Consider the following 24,220-nt stretch of genomic DNA (forward strand, 5'->3'; position numbering starts at 1 on the left):
ATCAGACTTTTCGATCACAACATGTCTTTCTTTGCCATTGTCTATATCCATAGAGGTCTTGAAGGCAGATTCACCAATCAACTTTGCTTTTCTATTGCGCCAAACCATTGCTGATTCAGCAGCAATAAGCATATAGGTGAGATCTATAAGGGTCACGTCGCGGTTCATCATATAGTACTCTCTTACGAACTCACTATATGAGTTAGGAAGTGACTGAAGAACCCAATCAACAGCCATTTCCTCATAGATAACGGATCCCAACATTCTTAACCTATCAATGTGTGACTTCATCCCTAGGACGTGTGCACACACCGACTTTTCTTCTTTATGTTTACTTGCCAAAAGGGCTTGAGTGATCTTGAACTTTTCAAGCCTTTGAACTTGTGGGTTAGGGAGAATAATTTGAGGAGGAGGAGGAAGTGAAGTATGATCTCTTGTTCCTCGATCGAATCGTGGAATATCATCTTCATGTGGAATGCTTGTTCTACGGGATTTGGGAAAACCATAGTTGTCAAACTTTGACATCTACAATACGAGAGAAAACGAATTCAAGTTAGTTGATTGAATGAGTCCTTAGCAAATCACCCAAATGAGATACTAAGGCTAGGACCCAACACAATATTCTACAACTCGGGAGAGGGATGCCGTAACCCTAATTACAGAATATTTAAAGGTAACTGAATGACGATTCACTAATTTCCACCACGAAAAACGAAAAAGAATTTAAGTTTTAAATCTATGAAAACTCCTAGATCCTTTGAGATTCATTGAACTTTCAATGGCATGTTTAAATCTCGATATGCCCCTCTTGTTTGTGACTGGGATGCCGAGGATCACAAAGCGGGTGTGAATAACCATGCAAACTTACATGGTGCCCTCACATGTTACAGTCACCTATTCGATGTGCCGGTAAACCACACACGCTCCACCGAACTATGACAAACATTGAGTCACCCGTTGCTACCTTTGCTTAGAACCATTTAGTGTGCCGGTAAACCACACACGCTCCACTAACGTCTTTGCAAGGGCACAAAGTGTAATTTCATGGAATTGCATCAATTCACTTTTGCCTAAGTAACTAAGATTAGGAATTTTATGAAAACATTTAGTTACTTTAATAATTCATTATACTTATAATGGAAGGTTTCGTCCTATCCTACCCGTTCGGCTAACGACCCTCCACTAGTCAAGAGTGCGGTGGGTAAGAGTGGATACCCATTCAATTGCCATTTTATAGGCAATTTCCTTAAACACCCCTTATAGACTAGCTTCGTGAATGAGGCCTACTAACGGTAAGACTGACTTTACTCATACGTATATATAATGTTAGCCTTTTAATGTTATATATATAGTATAGGGTGTATTTTATACTTTTAAAATACTAGGTGGTCTAATTTAATAATTATACTTTTAATTGAATTAAATTGTATACCAAGACTTTATGGATTTACTAAATCTCTTTTAATTATACACCTTAATTAATTAATAAAACCATAAGGGTGTAATTTGAACTTTTTAAACAATACTAGGGTTTTTAGAATTTAACATTCCTAATTAAACTTTTAATCAACTTTTAAATTCCAAAACTTGAGGGCAAGTTTTGAAACATTTCAAAACATTAGGGTTTAGAATTTAAATATACATCAAAATTAAACTATTAATCAAAATTTAAATTCCAAAACTTGAGGGCAAGTTTTGAAACCTTTTTCAAAACATTAGGGTTTTAACTATTTAAATTCAAAACAACAAAACTTTTGGGTTCAAATTTAAACTATAAAACCTAAAGGGGAAAATATGAAACTTTTCAAAGCACAAGGATCAAATAACAAATAATCTTAATTAACAATTAATCACATAATTATCCATATTTGATTTATTTAATGATTTCTTGCAAAACACTTTACCAATTTAATCAAAATAATTAATCAATTATCACATAAGGAAACAAATATTTTATTAATTGATAAATATCTTCAATTAGATCAAGAATATAGTTAAATATATCATAAAATCGGATTTATATTGATCTAATATGATAAGGCAACTATCCTTAAGCAAAAACAGCAAGAAATCCCGAAGATAGCCCCATCTGACGAGTTGACTCGTCGAGTCAAGCATGGACTCGTCGAGTCTGCATGGAATCGGCGAGTTCAGCTATGGACTCGGCGAGTCCAGCCTCCAGAAACCCAAAAATCGAATTTTTCAAACATATCAAGCATCAATACAATAGAAACCAGTCTAGGCTCTGATACCACTGACGGGTTTTGGTCCTAAGAACATCCTATGTGCTCATACAAACCCTAATGCTTGGATCTAGGTTTCTCTATTGTACATGCAAGTTATCCAAGACTATAAACCCTAATTCTAACATTAAAGTAATCATATTAACATGAGAATAGGTTTATAATATTACCTTGATTGTTATGCAGCAATAAAAATCCCAAATCTCCTTGTATTGACTTTAGAAAGCTTAGAGTCACAAATGTCACTCCTCTAATGGTTCACAAACACCATAAGCAAGAGGATGAAGAGGAGAGAGGATGGAGGCTGCCCAAAAATGTCTACAAACCCTAGAGGAGTCTTAGCCACGTTTTTGGTCCTTAAGGGATCTATATATAGTGAGGCAATTAGGGTTATCTAACATGGAAACCCTAATTTGGATGCTTAAGCCCTAAGCAACCCATGGAGCCCTTTCCATAAGGCCTTGGACGATTTCATATGGGCTTCCCCCATAGAATTCGTCCACCTGATAATAAAAGGCAATCCATGGCCCAAATTGCAATTATCTTATAATTATAATTCCAGTCCCTTAAGTTTAATTAATCTTTTTTAGTCACAAAACTAATTACCAATTAATTATTGACTAATATTAATTAAACAATATGATTTCTCCTTTAATATATTATTCCCATAATATATTAATAAATCATATTTAATCGTTTCTCTCCATAATTCATCCTATCAAGTTGCTTTGGTGAAGGCAACCCAAAAGGACCATGCACCATCGGGTCAAGTACATACCAAAATAGTTATGGACTTAGACACTAATCCAACAAAACTTACAAATTAGTCCAATTCCTTATCATTATTATGTTTATATACACTAATTGTATACATGTTTATGACATAAAATGCTAATTAGGATTCGGTTTTGGTACGAGACTTCACTCGTGGAAATAACATCATATATCGAACTTTCAAGCGAATCACTCACATAAGGTGAGTTCATACCCCTACAATTTACCTTTTTTAATGCTTTTAAGGGGGAATACAAGTAGAACACAATTTAATTGTGTTAAACATTTACATGTGGAAACAATAAAAAAAAGGATTTCTTATGCTTAAATACTGTCAAAATCATTTTAAAACGGAAAAACATCATAAATGGTCCCTATGGTTTCCCAAAATCTGAAGTTTAGTTCCCGTGGTTTAAAAACCTCATAGATGGTCCCTGTGTTTTCAAAACTTTTGATGTTTGGTCCTTTTTGCTAATTGCGTTAAGTTTTATCCGTTAATCGAAGGGCATTTTCGTCATTTCACTACCACAGGGACTATTTATGATTTTTTTCTTTTATTTTATATAAAAAAATAATATGCAAAGGGGTTATACCCCCCCTCTCTATCTCTCTCTCTTCCTTTCGTTCTTATATCACCAGCCACCACCACCATCGTGTTTCTCACTCTTTGCTGCTGATCGGAGCTAGCCAAACATCCTCACATGTGCTGTTGTTACTGCTTGCATCGCTCCATCGGACCAGCTCCCATCACGACCCATATTTTCTTCTCTATTCTTGTACCTAGTTGTTGTTCGGTTTTATGGAGGGTTTCCCTCCAAATCTTGATCCCGATGTTTCTACGTCATTAGAAGGACAATTGGATAAAGCAAAATTAGGCTCAAAATCGGTTATTGTTTTCACCTCGAATCTTCCTTCTGGTTCTTATCAAGCTAATAATTGTCTATATGTGTTAAGAAAATCAATCCATATGAAAAATTGGCTAAACCTAGGGTTACCAGTTTGGAAAATAGCGATCTTCTGAAGAAATTGAGCTCCAATCCTCCGATTTAGTTACATTACAGGTTGCCCTCCCTCCCTCTTCACTATTTTTGATTCGATCAAAGCCACTCCTCCTCTTTTCCTTTTCGTGTTTTCTGCAAATTTAATGGGTATGCCCTCCTCCCTTATCTACAACCAGGCTCCTTACCCCCTCTGATCATCTCGATGGTTGTCTGATCATCTAAGGAATAATTTAAAAACCCACACGCACACACAAATCGGTACCTGATGTTCTTGGTTAATTTTTTGATTCCTCTTCCATACAAAATGAAGTTTTGTCTTAAAGTTTTGGTTTTGTTTGACTGTGTTTGATTCTTGGTTTGTCTGTTTACAAGCATTAAAATCGATAGCTCCTCCTATAAATTTGATTCTAGTCTTTGTTTAACTGTTTTTCATTATCAGCTTGCTTCTTCAATTCTCGGCTCGGTTGGATTCTTGGGTTGTTTGACTATTGGCTTTGTGTTGACTACGATTGAAATCAATTGATTCTTAGTTTGTTTGATTAATCATGCATATGGTTAAGGATTGTAAAGAACTCTTATCTCCTCTTATCTTGTCTTAAACAGCCGAAACTTTGTCAAATCAAACAGTTGGAGACGAATTGGGTTCAAGATCGTCGGTGCTAAAAGGTTGCTTTGGTTGGAGATGATAGGAGGGAAAAGGGGGGGTCGTGTGTGATGTTTCTGGAATAGAGGGAGGAGACATGTGTGGTGTTTTTGAGATGGAGAAATCAATGGTTAGTAATGGAATGGTACTCACCGGAAGTACCTATGTCACTTTTCTGGAATAGGGCACCTGAGAGAGAGAGAGAGAGAGATAGAGAGAGGGGGGGAGAGTTTATATATTAAATACTTATATTTAGTTTTTTCTTTTAAAAAAATAACTGAAAATATCATAAATGGTCCCTGTGGTGGTGAAATGACGAAAATACCCTTCAGTTAATGGACAAATTTAACAGAGTTAGCAAAAAGGACCAAACATCAAAATTTTTGAAAACACAGGGACCATCTATGAGGTTTTTAAACCACGGGGACTAAACTTCAGATTTTGGAAAACCACAGGGACAATTTATGATGTTTTTTCTTTTAAAACTCTTTTAAACTATTTTTAGATTTCTGTTTATATCAAAATCATATTCATTTACATATTTATGTATAAGTAGGCTTTAACGGACTTAAGACTATTGCTAAATACCGTAACTCATGTTCCTTATTTGGTTGTGGGCTTAGGGTAGGATCACTAGTCCGACTGTTGGCTAAATCATAGTTATACTTGCTAAATATATACATGAATATTAAACCCCATTCTCAAAGAACATACTTAACTCAGTCGCATATGTAGGGCAATTGAGTCTTTTCTCCAAATCATTTACGGTTCAAACAAACATACTAGTAAACTATAATAGACATAGTTTAGAGGATCAATACATACTATTTTCCAGATCAAAGAAACGTTACATAAATTGATAGTTTGTTTTGTTTACTTTTTTTTATAGTTTATTTTAGCATATTTCATTCATAATTTAGATAATTTTCATGCATATTTTCCTTTTTGTTATTTTATGACTATTTCGGGTACTTTTGAATCTTGTGAGCATAATTGCAGGTTTTCGGGTCTAGTGGAGCGGGAGTGTTCGGGACGTATGGGAAACGATGGGATTTGGTAGACAAAAAGGATGTTAGGCTTGGTGATAGTGGAGATGATGCATGCAGTGATCTTGATGATTATTTGAAGGCTTGGAGAGAAATAAACTTTAAATTTGCAAGATGCAGGGGAATATTCAAGCGTGCGTAGATTATTGATCAGGCGAGTTCACGAGCTTTGGAGGATTTGGAGAAGTCAAATTGGGCTTAAAATGAAGAAAACTTGAAGAAAAATGAGCTAGGAGCTGATTGGACTCGAACTAGGCCAAGTGGGCTAAGCTATGGAGGCCCAAACCTCAAAGATGCTACATCCAGGGACCACCCGCGCAACCCACCCGCGCAACAGCACGCGGGTCGCGCAACCCCCTGCAGGGGCATTTCCGGGAATTCATGTTTTAAGCTATATGGGGAAGGTTGGTGCCTATCTTTTGCAAACTCTTGGACATCCGATTTTTGAAGATTCTCTCTGGAGTTTTGAAGACTTTTGAAGTCCAAGAACACTTGAAGAACATCATCTTTTTACCTCTTGATTCTTGTTTAATGTTTTGTACAATCTCCTCTAACTTTGTTTCTTTGAGTTTAGTCATGCTTGGCTAAACTAATCTTGGTTGACTTTTTGTTGAATCCTTTGAACTTTTGTTGGATGTTGAAGAATCCATGAACTTGTTCTTAAATCTTTATGGAATGTTTTGTGTTTTATCATATTATCACTACTAGTATGTTTTTATTCATGAGTTTAAATGTGTTTGTGGTGATTAGTTGGTTAATTTCTTGATTAAGTAAAGGATCCTCAAATTAGCAAGCAACAAATGATTTTTGTGTTGTTTTTGCTTCACACAATCATAAAAACATTTTCTCCAACATGGTAGTGAAAGCAATTGACTCCTCTTGGATTTGGTGACTTTTTGGTTCTTAATGCTAGTTGACTTTCACTAATTACATGCTATTTGGAATTAGTGACTTTGACTAAGGAAATTGTTATGAGCTTCTCTAGCAATTTCAACAATTAAGAAAAGTCTAGATAATCTCAAGCTCCTTGGATTGCTATAGCCAAATTAAGGATTTAAATCAAAGCATTGCACCATTGGATTCTAATGATATGTTCATCAAAAGTCAGAGTGAGGAAACTTTAAGTCAACCATATCTCCCTTATTGATTTTACATAAAACCCTTATTTTTGTTGAAATTGTCTATTTAAATCATAGTTAATTCTAGTTTGTTTCAAGTATTTCAAAACACCAAAACCCTCCATTTATTTTTATTGTTATTTTACAAGTATTTTTACAAAGAGATTTTTCATAGAGTTATAAATTGAACCAATCTCCGTGGATTCGATCCCTTTACCACTATACACTATTTTAGTGTGTATATTTAGGGTTATTATTTTTGTTGGCCTCAACAACCACCATAAATCAATACATACATACTACTACTTTTCATTACAAAGTATACTATTCATTACAAGAACAAAAAGGAACTTACATACTATAACAAGAACAAGATAACTAGAATGTGAAATACTATTTCATGGCATAACAATATTCTTGCTAGGTCACGTTTTGTAACCAGAGTCTCCTGGAGGGAGAGCGCGAGTTTGTGTATAGATCTATACAGGACTGACCATCCCACACCTTGCTGCTAGCTACAATGTGACCTGCAGGTCTATGGGTGACAAATGTCATATCATTTTTGACGCCTAAAGAACGTCGTGTTTTATACTAGTCAATCAAGCATGGTTATAACCTTAATCACATTTAAACCTTAATTAACCAGTTTGGTTACAACTTACAAGGCACTTAATGCACCAGTAGTGTATTTTATACAATACTACTGTAAACCTTCATTTTCCATTACATTCATATAGTGATATTCTCACATGAGAAATAAATACTATTTTTCTAGTAAAGATGGTTTACAAATATGGAAAACATATATTTTATACTATTTCAAGTACAAACATACATTTTGCACTATTTTCAAGAGAACAAAACATGCAAACAGTTGGTCTTGGGTAGAAGACTACTTTTCATTTAAGCAGAAAATATAGGATTTTCTGGGAAATATACAAACATTTTCACTAGACAAATACAAACATTTTCATGAAACAAATGCAAACACTTGACACTAAAATACTTATGAACTCACCAACTTAAATGTTGATAGTCTCTTTCAAAATAACTTGTATTCTCAGGGAACTAGTAGACAGGTACACTGGATCTGGTTTTGAGAAGACGGAGCATGTTCGAGACTCATCTTTTATTTTTGTTATACATTTTTGGTGTCATACAACTATACAAACAACACACATGTATTAACTATATTATTAATGTAATGGATGTTATTGCTTGTTTTACTATTGTGCATTGTTATGATTAGGGGTGAGCAAAAACCGTACCGCAACTAAAATTAACCGCAAAAACCGCAACCGCAATAAAAACCGATAGTAAGGTTTTTTGTTTTTCAAAAACCGCAAATTTATGGTGCGGTGCGGTTATTAGTTTTCAAAAACCGTAAAAGAAAACTGCAAAAAAAAAAAAAAAAAAACGCACCGCGCCGCATATATTATATACAATTTTTTAAAGTAATTATTAATATATTAAATATTAAAAATAAGACAAGTTTCATGGATGAAAGATGAATAAAATACTAGAAGACAAAAGTGTTGGTTTTTTTCTTATGTTTAACTTTGAAAAATGATGAAATTAAACAATTTTAAGATATTTATTGTTAATTACTATTGATTTGACGTTTTTAATATATTAGTTGTTTTTGATTTAAGTTAATTGTCTTATACCTTATAATTTTTTTTATTATTACAAGTAATATGTTTGAACTCTTAAAACCGTTTGAGCTTTAAACTATGGTTAAAAACCATACAAAATAATTGCACAAAAACCATGCGGTTAATAACCGCAACACAAAAAAAAAAAACAAAACCGCACCGCAAAAATAACCGCACCAAGCGGTTTTGAAAATGGATTAACCGTATTTGCGGTTAGTGGTGAGGTTTTGACTAATAACCGCACCGAACCGCACCGCACCACACTCACCTTAGTTATGATATTGTACATGACGTCATCTGCCTCTGAACGTTTCCGCCGTTCTGGTTTGAGGTGTGACACCATGTATATTCAAATTATGTATATCAAATTCTTTATTTATATTCAACTTGTGTATCAAATTATCCTTGTGTATTCGACTTGTGTATCAAGATCTCAATGTATAATCAACATGTGTATTCTTCACATATATTTAACTCTTGAATGAATATTGAATGGTGTTTAAAAAGTAATCAAATCCGAATAATTAAAACATTTCCATACTTATATGGTTACTAAAGATGGCATATTCCATAAATCGTGATTAACACTATGAGTAATATACTCTTCCGATTTATTTATAGAAGGAGACTTAATTATTTTAATTATTTAAATCTAAAAATACAAACGATCGGCTATAATCCATTTCATTTTTCTTACAATAAAACTACTTTTTATTTGAATATATATAATCATATTTTAGAGTGTGATATATAAAACTACTTTTTATTTGAACATATATACTTTTTTATTTGAGGATTCTAATTAGGGTTGGAATTGGTACGGTACTAATTCGTTTTTCCTTAAAGCGTGTACCGTACTAACTATATTTGGTATAAAAAAATTGCTATCAGTACCGTACCAAATGTATTTGGCTACCAACAAGTTTGGTTGGTACAAATTGGTAATGGTATATACCGACTTATTTTATTTTTCTATTGTAAGATTTTAAAATAAGCAAATACTTCGGGTAATTTTGATATTTAGTAAAGAAATTGGTTATGTAGTTCTTTTAATTTATAAAATAATTCTATTGAAGTAACGTTAGTAACATTTTAGTTTTGTGTTTTAACGTGTTAATAACTATCGACTAATGCAACGAATAACTTATATAACGTTCTTAAAACTCTAAACACTAAACACAACTAACAATTGAAAATTTGAAATATAAGATTTTGTTTATATATATATATATATATATATATATATATATATATATATATATATATATATATATGTTGGTACCGTATTACGATGATATTCAAAATTTTATACCATTACCGTACCAAGATTGTTCAATTGGTACGGTACTACCAACCAAACATGTTGGCTACCAAATATGTTGGCTACCAACTTTCTTGGTTCGGTTGGTAGCATGTTGGTTGGTTTTCCATGATACAATTTTGACGGCCCTAATTCTAATGACTAACTAAAAGGAAATTATGTAATCTAATCATATTTTAGAGTGATATATATATATATATATATATATATATATATATATATATATATATAGAGAGAGAGAGAGAGAGAGAGAGAGAGAGAGAGGAGGGTTCAATTGAGAAAAAAAAAGATTGAGAATGGGGGAATCATTCTAAGCCAATTATTTATTTTTTCTGCAAAAACCTCCAACGTACCGGCGGAAATGGAAAATGAATGCACATGTGTTTTCCAACAAAACATGTTTCCTTAAACTATGCTAAACATTACCTTAATATATACAAAAACATAGTTTTTTTGTTTTTTTTTTTTAATTTTTAAGAAGCTATTTTTATCAAAAAATAATTTTAAATATACCAAAATTCATGATTTTTTATTCTCTACAAATAGACATCCATATTGATATAGTTTTAAGATAAAATAATTTTTTTTAATATATTTTCAGCTATCGTTATTCATAAGTGAATAAAAATGAATCAGATTTTTACTATAGTACATTCGTTATTTACTTATGAATAAAAACTATGATTAATTTTTTTACAATTTAAGTATCATTCACATATGAATATAACATATACTAAACATAGTATATTCATATTTAAATATTAGACGATGCATTCACTTGTGACTATTATATAGTATATTCACTTGTGAATGTTAGATGATATATTCACTTATGAATATTAGATGATATTTTCATATGTGAATATTATATAGTATTACATGATATATCACATGAGAATAATACATACTATATTCACTTGTGAATATTAGATCGTATATTCACTTATGAATAATAGTTGATATATTAATATATGAATATTGCATAATATATTCATATGTGAATATTAGAAGGTGTTTTCAGAAATATATATAATTTTTATATGTTATTCACATATGAATAACATACAGACTTGCATATTTGTTTTATGTTTTAATAATCACATATTGATTCAGGTGAGAAAACATATTCATATATGAATATAATGTGGTAATTTAGTTTATGCATTTCATCAAACAGTTGGAGTGCATACAAGTTAACTTTTTTAAAAATGTGATAAATATGATACTTTGACTATTTAAATCTTACAAAATAGTAGATTGGTAGAGAAATATATGAAAATTTTCAAACAAAAAATGATTTGATTTTTTTCTAACCTTAATTTCGATGTTTTATTTGATGATCGATGTTGAATGAATGATACGAATTGAATTTTTTGTTGATTATCGATGATGTTGATCTAATGATGCTGGAAGTATAATTAATCATAGATGTTGAAGATATGCTCGTATTCAAGCAGAATTGAAGGTTGGATTGAAAGAGCAAAAAACGAATTTTTGTTGTCAACTGTTGAATGCTGTTGATAAACGTGTTATTGACGAAGATCGATGATTGATTAACACATGATGACGTTGATCGATGATTTAATTGAAGAAATCTGGATGATTGTTGAAGGTTGGAGGAGAAATTTGGATGATAATGATCGATTAGAATGAATTTCAACTATTATCTAATTCTCACTTATGTATTTGTGATTGAAGGCTATTATATCATATTTACAAGTTTGCCACTATGTCTTTTTATGCTTAGATTAAATTAGTGGCTGAGAATGATTCCCCCATTCTCAATCTTTTTTATTTTTTCAATTGAACCCACTTTTTTATATATATATATATATATATATATATATATATATATATATATATATATATATATATATATATATATATATATATGGTGTTAGAGACATCAAAATTGAATCTGGACATTGTGATATTCCGAACTTGCTGCTACCAAAATTTCAAAGATTTTTAAGTCTTTAATGTCATGGATTCAACAAACTAAGTTCTAATGTTTAATTTACTTGCATTTTAATTTACAAACAATTTTTTTGTATTCCGGTATGCTTATAATGGTTCCAGAAACAGCGATGGAATGTGATAATTTTTGTAGTTATTTTACTTTTAGCCATTATGACTATAGAAGTACCTTAAAATCTGATAATATCACAACTTAGAGAGTAATAAGTCTACATTACCTATTAAAAGTGATTCCGAAAAGTACTGGAACGTAATCTGGAATGTTCGAAATACGAAGATTGTATCCAGAATGTCCGAAATACGAAGATCGTATCCAGAATGTCAGTTCTATATATACGGTTTTGACTACCGTACTCCTAAATTGAATATGTAAGTCCAGAATATATGATGTTAGATTCTGGATTTTAACTATACCTACCATTCGGGTGCTCCATAATGAATATTGTTTCTTGAGAATGTTCTATTCCGATTATTTTTTTACAATTTTATAAAAGTTAATTATTATTAATAAATTAGATTAGTTTACTTAGTTTTCAAATTTAAAGTTAAATCGCTTCATAAATGTTGTTTCAATTCTAGTTCTTTCATAAAGTTAAATTGCTTTAATTTGATTACAGTGTTTATATATATTTTGTTATTATTTTAAGTTTGAGATATGAACCCATTTAATCCTGCAAAGCAGAAAACCTGAGGCAGAGGGGAAATAAAAGTTAGAGAGAGAAAGGAAGGAAGGGCAGCTGTTCTGATCAGAAGAGCAATCCAAATCCAATGGGCGAATCGACGACACTCCTTCACTTCCCCACTGTTTTTTTTTGCAACTTGAGTTGGTGTGACTCATAAATTTCAACTTTGGATCTTCAGTTTTTTTTTTACTCTGTGTGAATGGAATCTAAAAGATGAGAGAGAGAGAGAGAGAGAGAAATTTTGGAAGCCACCCTTTCTTCTTTAAGAGAAACATCATGGCGATTTCTGATTGGTGGAATTGGGTTTTCTCTATCAGAAAGTAGCCAATGCCTTGTCCAATTTGATGCTTATCTAAACAATCAGTGGACTCCTTAGCATTTAGCAGGCCTCTCTCTCTCTCTCTCTCTCTCTCTCTCTCTCTCTCTCTCTCTCTCTCTCTCAGAATCTGTTTTATTATTGATTATGATATGATGAGTTATATGTTGTATTGTTTGAATCATTTTAGATTCTGGTTATATGGGTTTCGTATCTCGATTTCTGTCCAGTTTATCATGCTCACATGTGTATATGATCTTATAACATTAAGTTGTTTTTCTTTTACTCTCTATGCATTATTCAGCTGCCATTCTAGAAAATAATTCATTCTAGTACAAAAAAATATGTGTTTCATTTGGAATATAGTCCCATACCTCTTAGATTCCTCAATTTTTTAAAATAAATTTTAAATATGTGTATGTATCATATGATTGCAGCCTCCATTTCAGTGCACACCAACTGTTTATGTTTATGATTTTAAATTTCACTGGATCTAATACGTTAATTCTACTACAAGTAAAGCACATCAAGAAAATCATTTTTGTTGATCTTCAAAATATAAACCAAAATTATATCGTGTATGTTAGTCTCAACTCGTAAACCTTAATCAACAATCTATGCTACAGTTTAATTATATGGTTCATCATAACTTTTGATGTGAAAACTCAGTAGAATATGATGGCTGTTTTTACCATTGTTAACAGACAGAAGACTGCTAAAGTTGTAGGAAGCCATGCATCTTCCATACTCGGATTTAACAGTTTTTGAATAATTATTGTGAGAAATAACATCAATGAATAGTAAACCTGAAGGAAATGAGTAAAATAGTATGGTGAAATTCTGATTCTATCAGGCTAGTGGTGTTATCTTTCCTCAGAAAAAGGTCCAGGTGCTCTGTTTTTGCACTACACATTAATGTTATTGGTCAATTTTCAATAATTGATTTTATCCATTTCCTATTTTTATGCATATACATCTACATCTACATATATATATAATCACATATGTAAATATATAAATATACTATGCATGCACATGCACATGCACATGCATACAATACATACACATACAGAAAGAAGCTTACCTTACAACAAGAAACGAAATTCTCCCATCAATTCCCATTGCCTACTTCTGAATGTTTTTGAGGTTGGTCCCATTACACAAGCTTGCAGACAAAGAAATATTATTATTATTATTACCCTTTTAAACAACTTAATGACCAAAATGCCCTGTCACCCAAAGTAGTATTATTTGGCCTAGATTCACTTAAACGAATGCATATCATATTATCACATCTTCTAATACCATGAAAGATATGAATGTGAACAATTCTTCTTTAAATTTATACTAGATTTTTTTTTGTTATTATGCCTATTATTGATAGTACATGTATAACTAAAATATGCTTTTATTTTGCTTATATAAGCTGCATCTTTTAGTTTATTTGCTAGAATTCCTTTCGAATGTACAATTAAATAATCATTTTTTGCTGATGCCCTTTATTTTTGGTATTGTTTTCTGGCATGAGTATCCTAAGGGATAGGATTTTAAAAAGTTGATGAATGATGAGGGGTATATATATATATATATATATATATATATATATATATATATATATATATATATATATATATATATATATATATATATATATATATATATATATATATATATATATGGAAAAGTTCAATAGAGAACCATAATTATTGGTTCTTCAAAAAACCAAATCTTTTTTTCAATTTCTAGAGCTTATTCTTTATCAAAAAAACATCTAAAAATATCTAAATTCATATATTAACATTGTGAATGTGAAAAATATTTTTCGGATTCACGTTGTGAATTTTCAAAGATTCACATTGTGAATTTGAGGTAAGAAAAAAAAATCGAATTTTATATCATTGGAAAAAGGATAAAAAGTTATGAATTTATGTATTTTTAGTTTTTTTTTTGATAAAAAATAAGTTCTAAAAGTTGAAAAAAAGATTGGTTCCTTGGTTAATTATGGTTCTCTATTGAACCTCACCCTATATATATATATATATATATATATATATATATATATATATATATATATATATATATATATATATATATATATATATATATATATATATATATATATATATATATATATATCAAGTGGAATAGGATAAATATAGTGGTTATATGACATACCATTTTTGGATCATGATTCCAATAATGGTGGCACAAGAAAAAGATTGTGTCAGTAGTTGTAAATACAATTGGAAAGGAAACAACCTAGAAGGGGCAACAAAAATCCATAAATATTTAAAAAAAAATAATATAGAGAGATATAATAAAAAACTAGACTGAAGGCCAGGTATTTATATCCAAGAAAACCTGTGTTTTGCTATCAGAAAAGAAAACCATAACATTTGAAGAAAAGAGTGTTTGAAGAATTGAGGGGTATCAATGGAAATAGAAAAAGTTGATAATAATACTCAACAATCCAAGAAACAAGTTAGGAGGAGGCTTCAAACCAACAAACCCTATAAAGATAGGCTTTTGAATATGGCTGAAGCTAGAAGAGAGATTGCTACTGCTCTTAAGTTCCATAGAGCTTCTATGAAGCAACAAGAGGGTAATTATGTCCTTCAACAACACCCACCACCCGAATCAAATTCTAGGCTGTTTCCGGCCACCACCACCACCACTACCGCCAACAGTTATTTATGGTCTTATTCAGGCTTACCTTTTCCTCCACCAATTCCTCCACCACTGCATCAAGAAAACCTCAATTTTGTACTCCCTACACAAACCTTGGGATTGAATCTCAATTTTCAAGATTTTAGTAACTTGAAGACACCAATGGCGGTTTACTCTTCATCATCTGCTTCCTCCTCCCCGTTGACCTCCTCAACTGCCGCCAAGGAAGTGGCGGCGATTAGCTCTTGTGGTGGAGTCTCGGTGAACATGAGCCCAGCTTATGATGATGATGGTGATGATGATAATGATGATGAGTATCATCCTTTTGACCAAGTCATGGAATTCCCACCATGGTTGATTAATGCAAATGAGAGCTCCTGTTTACAACAATTTTATGATCACCAATTTTCTGATCAATACTCTCCAGATCCCACTTTGCCTTGGTGAGATTCTCATTCTTGATTTTATATCCATTAATCGACTTTTTTTTTTCTTATAAGAACATTATACTTTATAAAAACTACCCAAGTATAAGATGACATTGGTAGGTTTTTCAAACTACAATGTTGTAATAAGGAGAAATGAAAGAAAGATGCTATAATAAGGCATTATACTTCAATATTTTTTTTATAACTTTAAAAAAACTACGCATTGATAGCAGTGAAACTGTGAAAAAATTTTATGTACTTTCTGATGACATTGGTATAACTGGGTAGATTTTTCAAAGTACAATGCGCTAATAAGGAAAAATGAAAATGGATGGTAATAAACAAATCAATGGAAGTTTGTTGTTATTTCTTTCATTTTACCCTTTACTTACCAATAAAGATGTTTTTTTTTACTGTTTTGACAAAAAGAGTAGCCATAATTGCATATGAGACCAAACAGGTCCCCACTCACCACAATGTTTTTTTAATTGTGTTTGTCTCATTTTCAGATTCTGTGACAGGTCCTACACTTTGGCCTGTAAATTGTTGGTTAAAAGAGTGTGTGTGTATATATATATATATATATATATATATATATATATATATATATATATATATATATATATATATATATAAGCATACAATTAAAATAAGTTAAAAAGAATGGATTTACATAATCTTGTTTATGGATTGTTAAGTTATTTTTGATTAGCTAATATGTGAGTGACATTTATCAAAATGCAGCATGGACATAGGTGAAATTGAAGGGATGGATGGGGAGTGGCTAGCCTGAAAAGAGATTTGATTGTTTTTTTGGTTAATCAATCTAAATATCATATGGCTATTTTGTATTGGATGTTTCTGATTTTATTTTTTGTGTGTATGTCTGTGGTTTGAACATTTTTGGTCTTTCTAGATTCGAATCGTCGTGTCTTTGAACACAAGTGTGTTAGACTTCAGATAAGATGTAATTCTTTTTTTCTATGTACTAAAGTTGCTATTGAACATAGATGTATTATGTATAATATATATGTGAGAAATCTTCATCAAAGTCCCTAAATAATTCTGGGCTTATTAATAATAAAGTCATGGTTTTATTATTATTATTATTATTATTATTTTTAAACTAGAAAAAGACAAAAAAAAAAAAACAGGTAATTGTTTATAGAAAATTTTAAGAAATTGGCAACATATTAGGCTTATTAACGATAATGTGAGGCATTTTTTTTGAACAAAAAAAGATGATACATTTTAGGTTCTTTAACGATAATGCCAGAGATATATTTTTTTGAACAAAAAAGACATAATTTTATTGTATTAAAATCTTAGTTATTCTTTTTGTGTGATAAATGATGTTATCTTATTATTATATTTTTCCTGTCAAATGACCAAAAAAAAAAAATTATATCTAAGCATATGATATTCTTAGTCTGACATATAAGATTGCGGTAAGATAACATCTTCTATCAAATAGAAAGAATACAATAACATAATATCATGTCACCAAATGCCCTTTGGCCTAAATTCTAGAGGTAAAGATCAACTCTTTCAATTGAGAGGTCATGAGTTCAAGTCTTGTTGGAGATAATTTAAGAGTAGATTAATTTGTTGTTAAAAAAGGCATAATATCATGTCTTAAAAAAGAGAATGATTATATTAAAATAATATCATCTGTTAGTAAATACAATAAGATTACAGTAAGATAATACTATAATAAGATTACATTAAGATAATACTATATAGAGAATCGTAAGTTTATGTGATACAACTAACATTATATTGTCATGTGTTGTATGAAATAGATGATCTCAAAGATTTTTTTTTATGATGGTCTCAATTATTCTATTTTTCTCGATACCTTTTTGTAACTACAACATACATATTTCCTGTCTTCAAATACACATAATACTTTCTTTGTGATATGATATAACGGAAGGCTATGATAAGTGATCAACAATCAAATGAAACAAAACACAACAATACTATGACCAACCTAACAGATTGTTCACTACAGACTCTTATTATTTTCCTTTTTCTTTTGCAAATTCAGAGCTTAAACCACTTACATTTATAAGGTACACAAGTGTAATTCAACTAAAATTGAGGGGGTGAACTTGGTTAGACTGAGAAAGAACCTCCCCAGGATACCTGTCAATGCAATCAAGCCAAGGGTTGTTGGCAGACGGCTTTTTCATGTCACGAACCGATTTCCAAACAGCACTGTTGCATTTGAAACCCGACCCGAATGCCAGTTGCCAGACCCGGTCGCCCCGTTTCACTCTTCCCTTCGCCTCCAGATAAGCCAACTCATACCAGATGCTACTGGAGGAGGTGTTCCCGAACCGGTGGAGGGTGGCTCGAGATGGCTCCATGTTGTTGTCGCTCAGCCCCAGGTTGCGTTGCAGCTCATTCAACACCGTCTTGCTGGTGACGTGGATGCAGAAGTGTTCGAATGCTAGCTTGTAGTCGGGAATGTATGGCTTGGTGGTGGTGGCGGAGGAGGAGGAGGAAGGCGGTGGAAATAGCTGAGAAGAGTTACTCGCGGTGGTGACGCCTTCTTTGTCTTTGGTGGTGCCGGAAAGGTACCTCTTGATGAGTGTGGAAAAGAAGAGGAGTTGCTCGGAGACTGGGAGGACTAATGGACCTAAGGTGGTGATGTTGGTTTTAATGGCGTCGCCGCCTATCTCGACGATATCTTTGCTGATTTTCAACCCTTTGAATCGTTGTTCGTCTTCTTCTTGATATACGCTCCGGAAGCTTGAATCATTACCACCTTTGTGCGTTCGAACGATGTGTTCAAGCCTGTACTTGGCTCGGCGGTAGTCACCGCGGCGATTGGAGAGCATCAGGGCGGAGCAACCCATTCTGAAGAAGCAGTTAGGGATGAGCATAGACCGATCACGACCTGGGTACCAGTTATACGATACTATCTCCGTGCTCACCACCACCGCAACGTTATTCGTGTTCGCCTGAAGCATGTCAGTTGCCAAATCCACCGCAATAATCCCGGCGCTGCAACCCATGCCACCCAAGTTGAAACTCAAAGTGTTTCCCCTCATCTTGTAATGATTGATAATCATCGCCGACAGAGACGGCGTTGGGTTGAAAATGCTGCAGTTTACAACAAGTACTCCGACGTCCTTTGGTTGGATCCCGGTTTTCTCAAAAAGTTCGTCTAGAGCTCCAAATATCACCAGGGACGCCTCTGCTCTTCCATCTTTCATGGTGGAGATCTTTTCCGGCGAGCATATTGCCTTTGGGACGTACGTTTCGTCTCCGATCCCCGAAGATTCAAGTATCTTCTTTTGAAATTCGAGGCTCTCTTCATCAAATTTTCCCGACTTTCTTGCTAATTCAATAAATTCGTCCTTCGTCACCTGAAGTTCAAGAGAATCGATATATCACAATTGTCAGTTGATCTATTTTGTTCCGATCATTACAAGAAAACAAGATTAATATAAATTAAACCGGTTTTCCAACCTTGAGATCATCATCGGGTTTAAAGCATGCAAAATCTACTAGATAGATGGATCGAGGGCTGAACAAGAAATAGTAACTTAGGGTGAAGGTAAAGACAGCAACAAAAAGAAGTAGAGAAACAAGATCGTAGCCGGCGGTGGTGTCCCATAGCTTCCGCCACATCTCTTCCCTGATGAAGCGACCGACCTCCGCACCAAACACCAGGGCCAGCACCGGCACAGTAGCCAAGTAAATCCCGTGGTTGATTAGGTAATGGTAGCCAAGCTTCACGTACTTGAGCTTCACAGAGTGGAGAAAGTCCGGTAGCCGACGGCGAACCCTGACAGAGAAAGACATGGAACCAGCATCGGGGCCGGACGATTCAATTCCCCGGTTGACGATTTCTGTGGACAGAAGGTGTTGTTCTCCGGTGGGTGCCATGATCTGCAAATGGACTACGTAAGACGTTCGAGTATGGAGAGAATTAACGGATGGGTGTGTGTATTTAATGGCCGAATTGAAGTTGGGAGGGAATTAACTCTCAACGGCTACGAATTAACCAGAGGGAATGTAGTTGGAAGATTCGAAAGTGCATTAAATTAAATCGGTGTTCGTGTTGTTTCCCTATATAGCTATTGAAACCGGTAGTTGTTGTTACAGACCAACATGCATTTGCTATCTTAGGTTTGAGTTGTGTGATTTGATGTATGGCTCTGAAGTTGCCACTTCATGAGAAACAAACAAAATATAAAAGCCTTTTATATATATAATGGATAGTTTTAACGAAAGAACTAAATATAAAGTGAAAAATTAACGAAAGAGTTATATATCTTGTTGTTATTCAAAAAATTGAACATAGTTATAATGGAATGTGGTGTTGGTGTTATCGGTGTTCAATATATAAAAAAAATCAATAGTCATTGAATTTTTTAATAAGAAAAATTAAATCTTTTTTAAAAATAAATGTTTTATTAAACCTTGGTATATTTAAGTATATTGTAGAACAAAAATGATAGTCCTAGAGTTGTATTTAACAATAAGTGTTTTATTAAACCTTTGTATAATTAAGTATATTGTAGAATAAAAATGATAGTCGTAGAGTTATGTTTTTTTTTTTGAACAGCGGAATCACATTAAAACGAAACTAACGAGACGCTAGACAAGTTACAACATACAAACAAGAGAAACATGAGAATTATATCCCTCAAACCAATTTAAAAAACTAAACATCCCTCTATATTTCAACCAATTGAAAGAGATTAATTGGATATCATCGGTTGTCTTCATTGGGTTGCTCCTGAAACTTTTGAAAATTAAAGCGTTTCTAGTCTTCCATATGCTCCATAAAACCGAATATATGAGGGCCCATAGCAATCTCTTCCTTTTCTTATTCAACACTAATGTCTTTACCACCCACAACATGTCAGAAACATTCATAGGAGCAGATTTCAATAACATCGACCAGTTACAGAACCAGATCCAAACCTTTTTTGCAAAACTACACTTAAAAAACAAATGTTCGACATCTTCCTGTTCAATACCACAGAGCGGGCAAAGACACGATGGCAAAGTCACACCTCTAATAGGATCCTATTTAAACATAAACACCAAACAAAACAATTCACTTTTAGAGGAGCCCAACCCTCCCAATGAAAAGGAAACGTGTTTGAGACCTCTTCCGCAGTAGCCATCAAGTTCCGCAAATTTTGAACTGTAAAACCACCGGTCTCGTTACCTTTCCAAACCCACGAATCATCTATGCATGTCAACACCATACCAACAACTTTTTTGTTTAAATATGATAAACGTGTTGCCTCCCTTCCTCTCCTTAGATTTCCTGACCACTGCCCATGAATTCCATCTAGACCTTTGTTTTGAATTCTATTATTGACCATGCAATTTTTCTGCACTTCAATGCGATAAAGTTCTGGAAAAACATCTTTCAACACTACACCGTCACACCATTTGTCCTTCCAAAAGTAGGTTCTATTTCCCGCTCTAAGACGCCTTACAAACAAGTCTTCCAAGTTAATTCCCTAATGTTTCATATCTTCATTTAGCTTGGAAATAACAAGCCACACTCCCGGGAGACTAGCTTTGGCTAATGGCTTGCCATCAATACAAGAGACATTATGCCAAGCTTTAATACAATTCGTCCAAAGACTATTCACTTCATATTTAAATTGCCACCACCACTTGATTAAAAGATTCAAATTCAATGAACGGAGACTTCCAATACCAAGACCTCCTTTTCTTTTCGGTTTAGTCAAAGTGTTCCATGCTACCCAATTTATCTTCCTTTTATTTTCTTTTCCCCCCATAAAACTTTCTTCTAATACTTTCCAAATTGTCAATTATTTTTTTCGGCACCTTGAAAAGAGAGAAATAAAATAACGGAAGACTAACCAAAACAGATTTAACAAGGGTAAGCCTTCCCCCAAACGAGAGATTATTCGCCTTCCAATTCGATAATTTATTTTTAAATTTATCCACAACTGGTCTCCAGTGTTTGGCAAGTTTCATATTGGCTCCTATCGGGAGCCCAAGATAAGTAAAAGGGAATTTACCGGGCTCACAACAAAGAATGTTAGCCAATCTACTAACCTCAATCTCCTGTACACCGATCCCAAACACTTTGCTTTTGTTGAGATTCACCTTCAACCCTGAAGCAGTATAAAAACATCTCAAAAGACGATTGGGATTAACAAATTTCATCTCCAACCAATCACCGACAAAAGTGACATCATCCTCATAAACTAAGTGAGATAAAATGGGCCCTCTATTTGGGAGAGAAACACCTTCATAAATCTATTTCTCACAAGCCTCTTTTATCATATTAAGAAGATCACGACAATAACTTCAAAATGATAGTAACATTGACAATTATTGATATGTAATCTCTTTTACTACATACAAAAAATAATACATAGGTAAAATCTCACAGGGAATTCAATAGCTATTCACAAACTAATATTCCATAACGCTCCTCTTTGAATGACGATTATATCATGTCTCGTTAAAACCTTAATAGGTAAAACCTCACGGGAAAAATCATTTATTAAGGAAAAAGAGCACATAATTAATAATAGATCTTGGAGACATATTGTACTCTTTTTCTAAGTTATGTTTTTCCCACTGGGTTTTCTTATCAATGTTATTAATGAGGCAATTGTGTGATGGTGGAATATGAGGAACCCAATAGTTATTCACTAAATAATAATTCATAACACTCCCCTTTGAATGACGATTGTATGATACCTCGTTAAAACCTTAATTAGTAAAATCTCATGGGAAAAAACCTTTTACTAAGGAAAAAAGAGTACATAATTAATAATAGATATTAGGAAGAATTGCTTTGTTAAAAACCTTGCTAAGAAACCCAATGGGAAAAACATTACTAAGGAAAAGACTACAATATGTTTACAACTCTCCCTGATCATCACATCACTTGATTTCCTTAAAGTGCCACATGTCAATGTTTCATACCATCTTTTCAAATTTGGATGTAGGAAGCACTTTAGTGAACAAATCGGCCAAGTTGTTACTTGATTGAATTTTCTGGATGTTGATGCCATGCTCTTTTTGAAGATCATGAGTGAAAAAAGAACTTTGGTGATATATGCTTGGTTTTATCTCCTTTGATAAATCTTTCCTTAAATTGGGCTATACAAGCTACATTATCTTCATATAGTATGGTTGAAACGTCACTGTTAGAAGTTAGACCACAATTCTCACGAATGTGATGTGTTAAATTTCTTAACCAAATACATTTATGACTTGCCTCATAAATTGCTATAATCTCTACATGTTTAGAAGAAGCAACAACTAAAGTTTGTTTAATAGAACATCAAGAAATTGGCGTACCTCCATAAGTGAATAAATAATTTGTTTAGGATCGAGCTTTGTATGAATAAGATAAATATCCAGTATCTGTATAATAAATTAACTCCGCATTTGATGTTTGAATAGTATAAGCTCATATCGATTGTTCCTAGAAGATATCGAAGAATTTGTTTGACTCCATTCCAGTGTCTTCTTTTTGGGTAAGAACTATATCTTGCTAATAAGTATACAGAAAAAGATATATCAGGTCTTGTATTATTAGCAAGATAAATTATTGCACCAGTAGCACTAAGATATGGTACTTCGGGACAAAGAAGTTTTTCATGTTTTTCACAAGGACGAAATTGGTCCTTTTGTGGCATCTAAGTGCCTTACCACCATTGGGTCACTCAATGGATGTGAGTTATCTATATAAAACCTATTAAGAACATTTTCTAGATAACTGGATTGATGTACATAAACTCCATTTTTGGTGTGCTCAATTTGAATACCCAAACAAAATTTCGTTTTACCAAGATCTTTCATTTCAAAATTTTCTTTCAAACAAGAAGTGACATTTTACAATTCTCCAGGAGTTCTAATTATATTAAAATCATCTACGTAAACAACAATTATCACAAATTCTAATACAAATTATTTTATGAATACACATGGGCTTAATGGAGCATTTTTATAGCCCTCTTTCAACAAAAAACGTATTTAAACAATTGAACCACATACGACCAGATTGTTTAAATCCATACAAAATATTTATTTAGTTTTATTGAATATACTTCTTGAGAATTAGAAGTTTGTGCTTCTGGCAACTTAAACCCTTTTAGATTTTCATATAAATATCATTCTCAAGTTAACCACATAAATAAGCGGTAACTACATCCATTAGACGTATCTCTAGTTTTGAATGTGTTACCAGACTTATTAGATAACAAAATGTAATTGCATCAACCACATGAGAGTACGTTTCTTCATAATAATTTTGGGCCTTTGGGTAAAATCTTGTACAATGAGTCTTGCTTTATACCTCACAACTTCATTTTTCTCGTTTC

At 32.8% G+C, this 24,220-nt stretch overlaps 2 protein-coding genes and 1 long non-coding RNA gene across 3 annotated transcripts; 2 read left to right on the forward strand and 1 right to left on the reverse strand.

The window, feature by feature from the left end:
* Positions 1 to 11,948: 11,948 nt before the first annotated feature.
* Positions 11,949 to 13,736, forward strand: LOC122195677 (uncharacterized). The gene is made up of 2 exons (XR_006186199.2): positions 11,949 to 12,147; positions 12,461 to 13,736. It is a non-coding gene; the product is annotated as an uncharacterized LOC122195677 (long non-coding RNA).
* Positions 13,737 to 14,906: 1,170 nt separating this feature from the next.
* On the forward strand, positions 14,907 to 16,981 carry LOC111893197 (uncharacterized). Its single transcript, XM_023889265.3, has 2 exons — positions 14,907 to 15,887; positions 16,617 to 16,981. Exons 1-2 carry the CDS (start codon positions 15,211 to 15,213, stop codon positions 16,663 to 16,665), a joined length of 726 nt encoding a protein of 241 aa, XP_023745033.1. The 5' UTR covers positions 14,907 to 15,210; the 3' UTR covers positions 16,666 to 16,981.
* A 788-nt stretch (positions 16,982 to 17,769) lies between these two features.
* Positions 17,770 to 22,046, reverse strand: LOC111893180 (3-ketoacyl-CoA synthase 10). Its single transcript, XM_023889249.2, has 5 exons — positions 21,738 to 22,046; positions 21,005 to 21,367; positions 20,817 to 20,921; positions 19,353 to 19,865; positions 17,770 to 19,249 (listed from the first exon to the last, which is right to left on the reverse strand). The coding sequence occupies exons 1-5, from the start codon at positions 22,044 to 22,046 to the stop codon at positions 17,963 to 17,965; spliced, it is 2,577 nt and encodes an 858-aa protein (XP_023745017.1). The 3' UTR covers positions 17,770 to 17,962.
* Between the last annotated feature and the right edge of the window lie 2,174 nt (positions 22,047 to 24,220).

Source organism: Lactuca sativa, chromosome 8 (genome assembly GCF_002870075.4).
Source record: "Lactuca sativa cultivar Salinas chromosome 8, Lsat_Salinas_v11, whole genome shotgun sequence".
NCBI classification, from domain to species: Eukaryota; Viridiplantae; Streptophyta; class Magnoliopsida; order Asterales; family Asteraceae; genus Lactuca; species Lactuca sativa.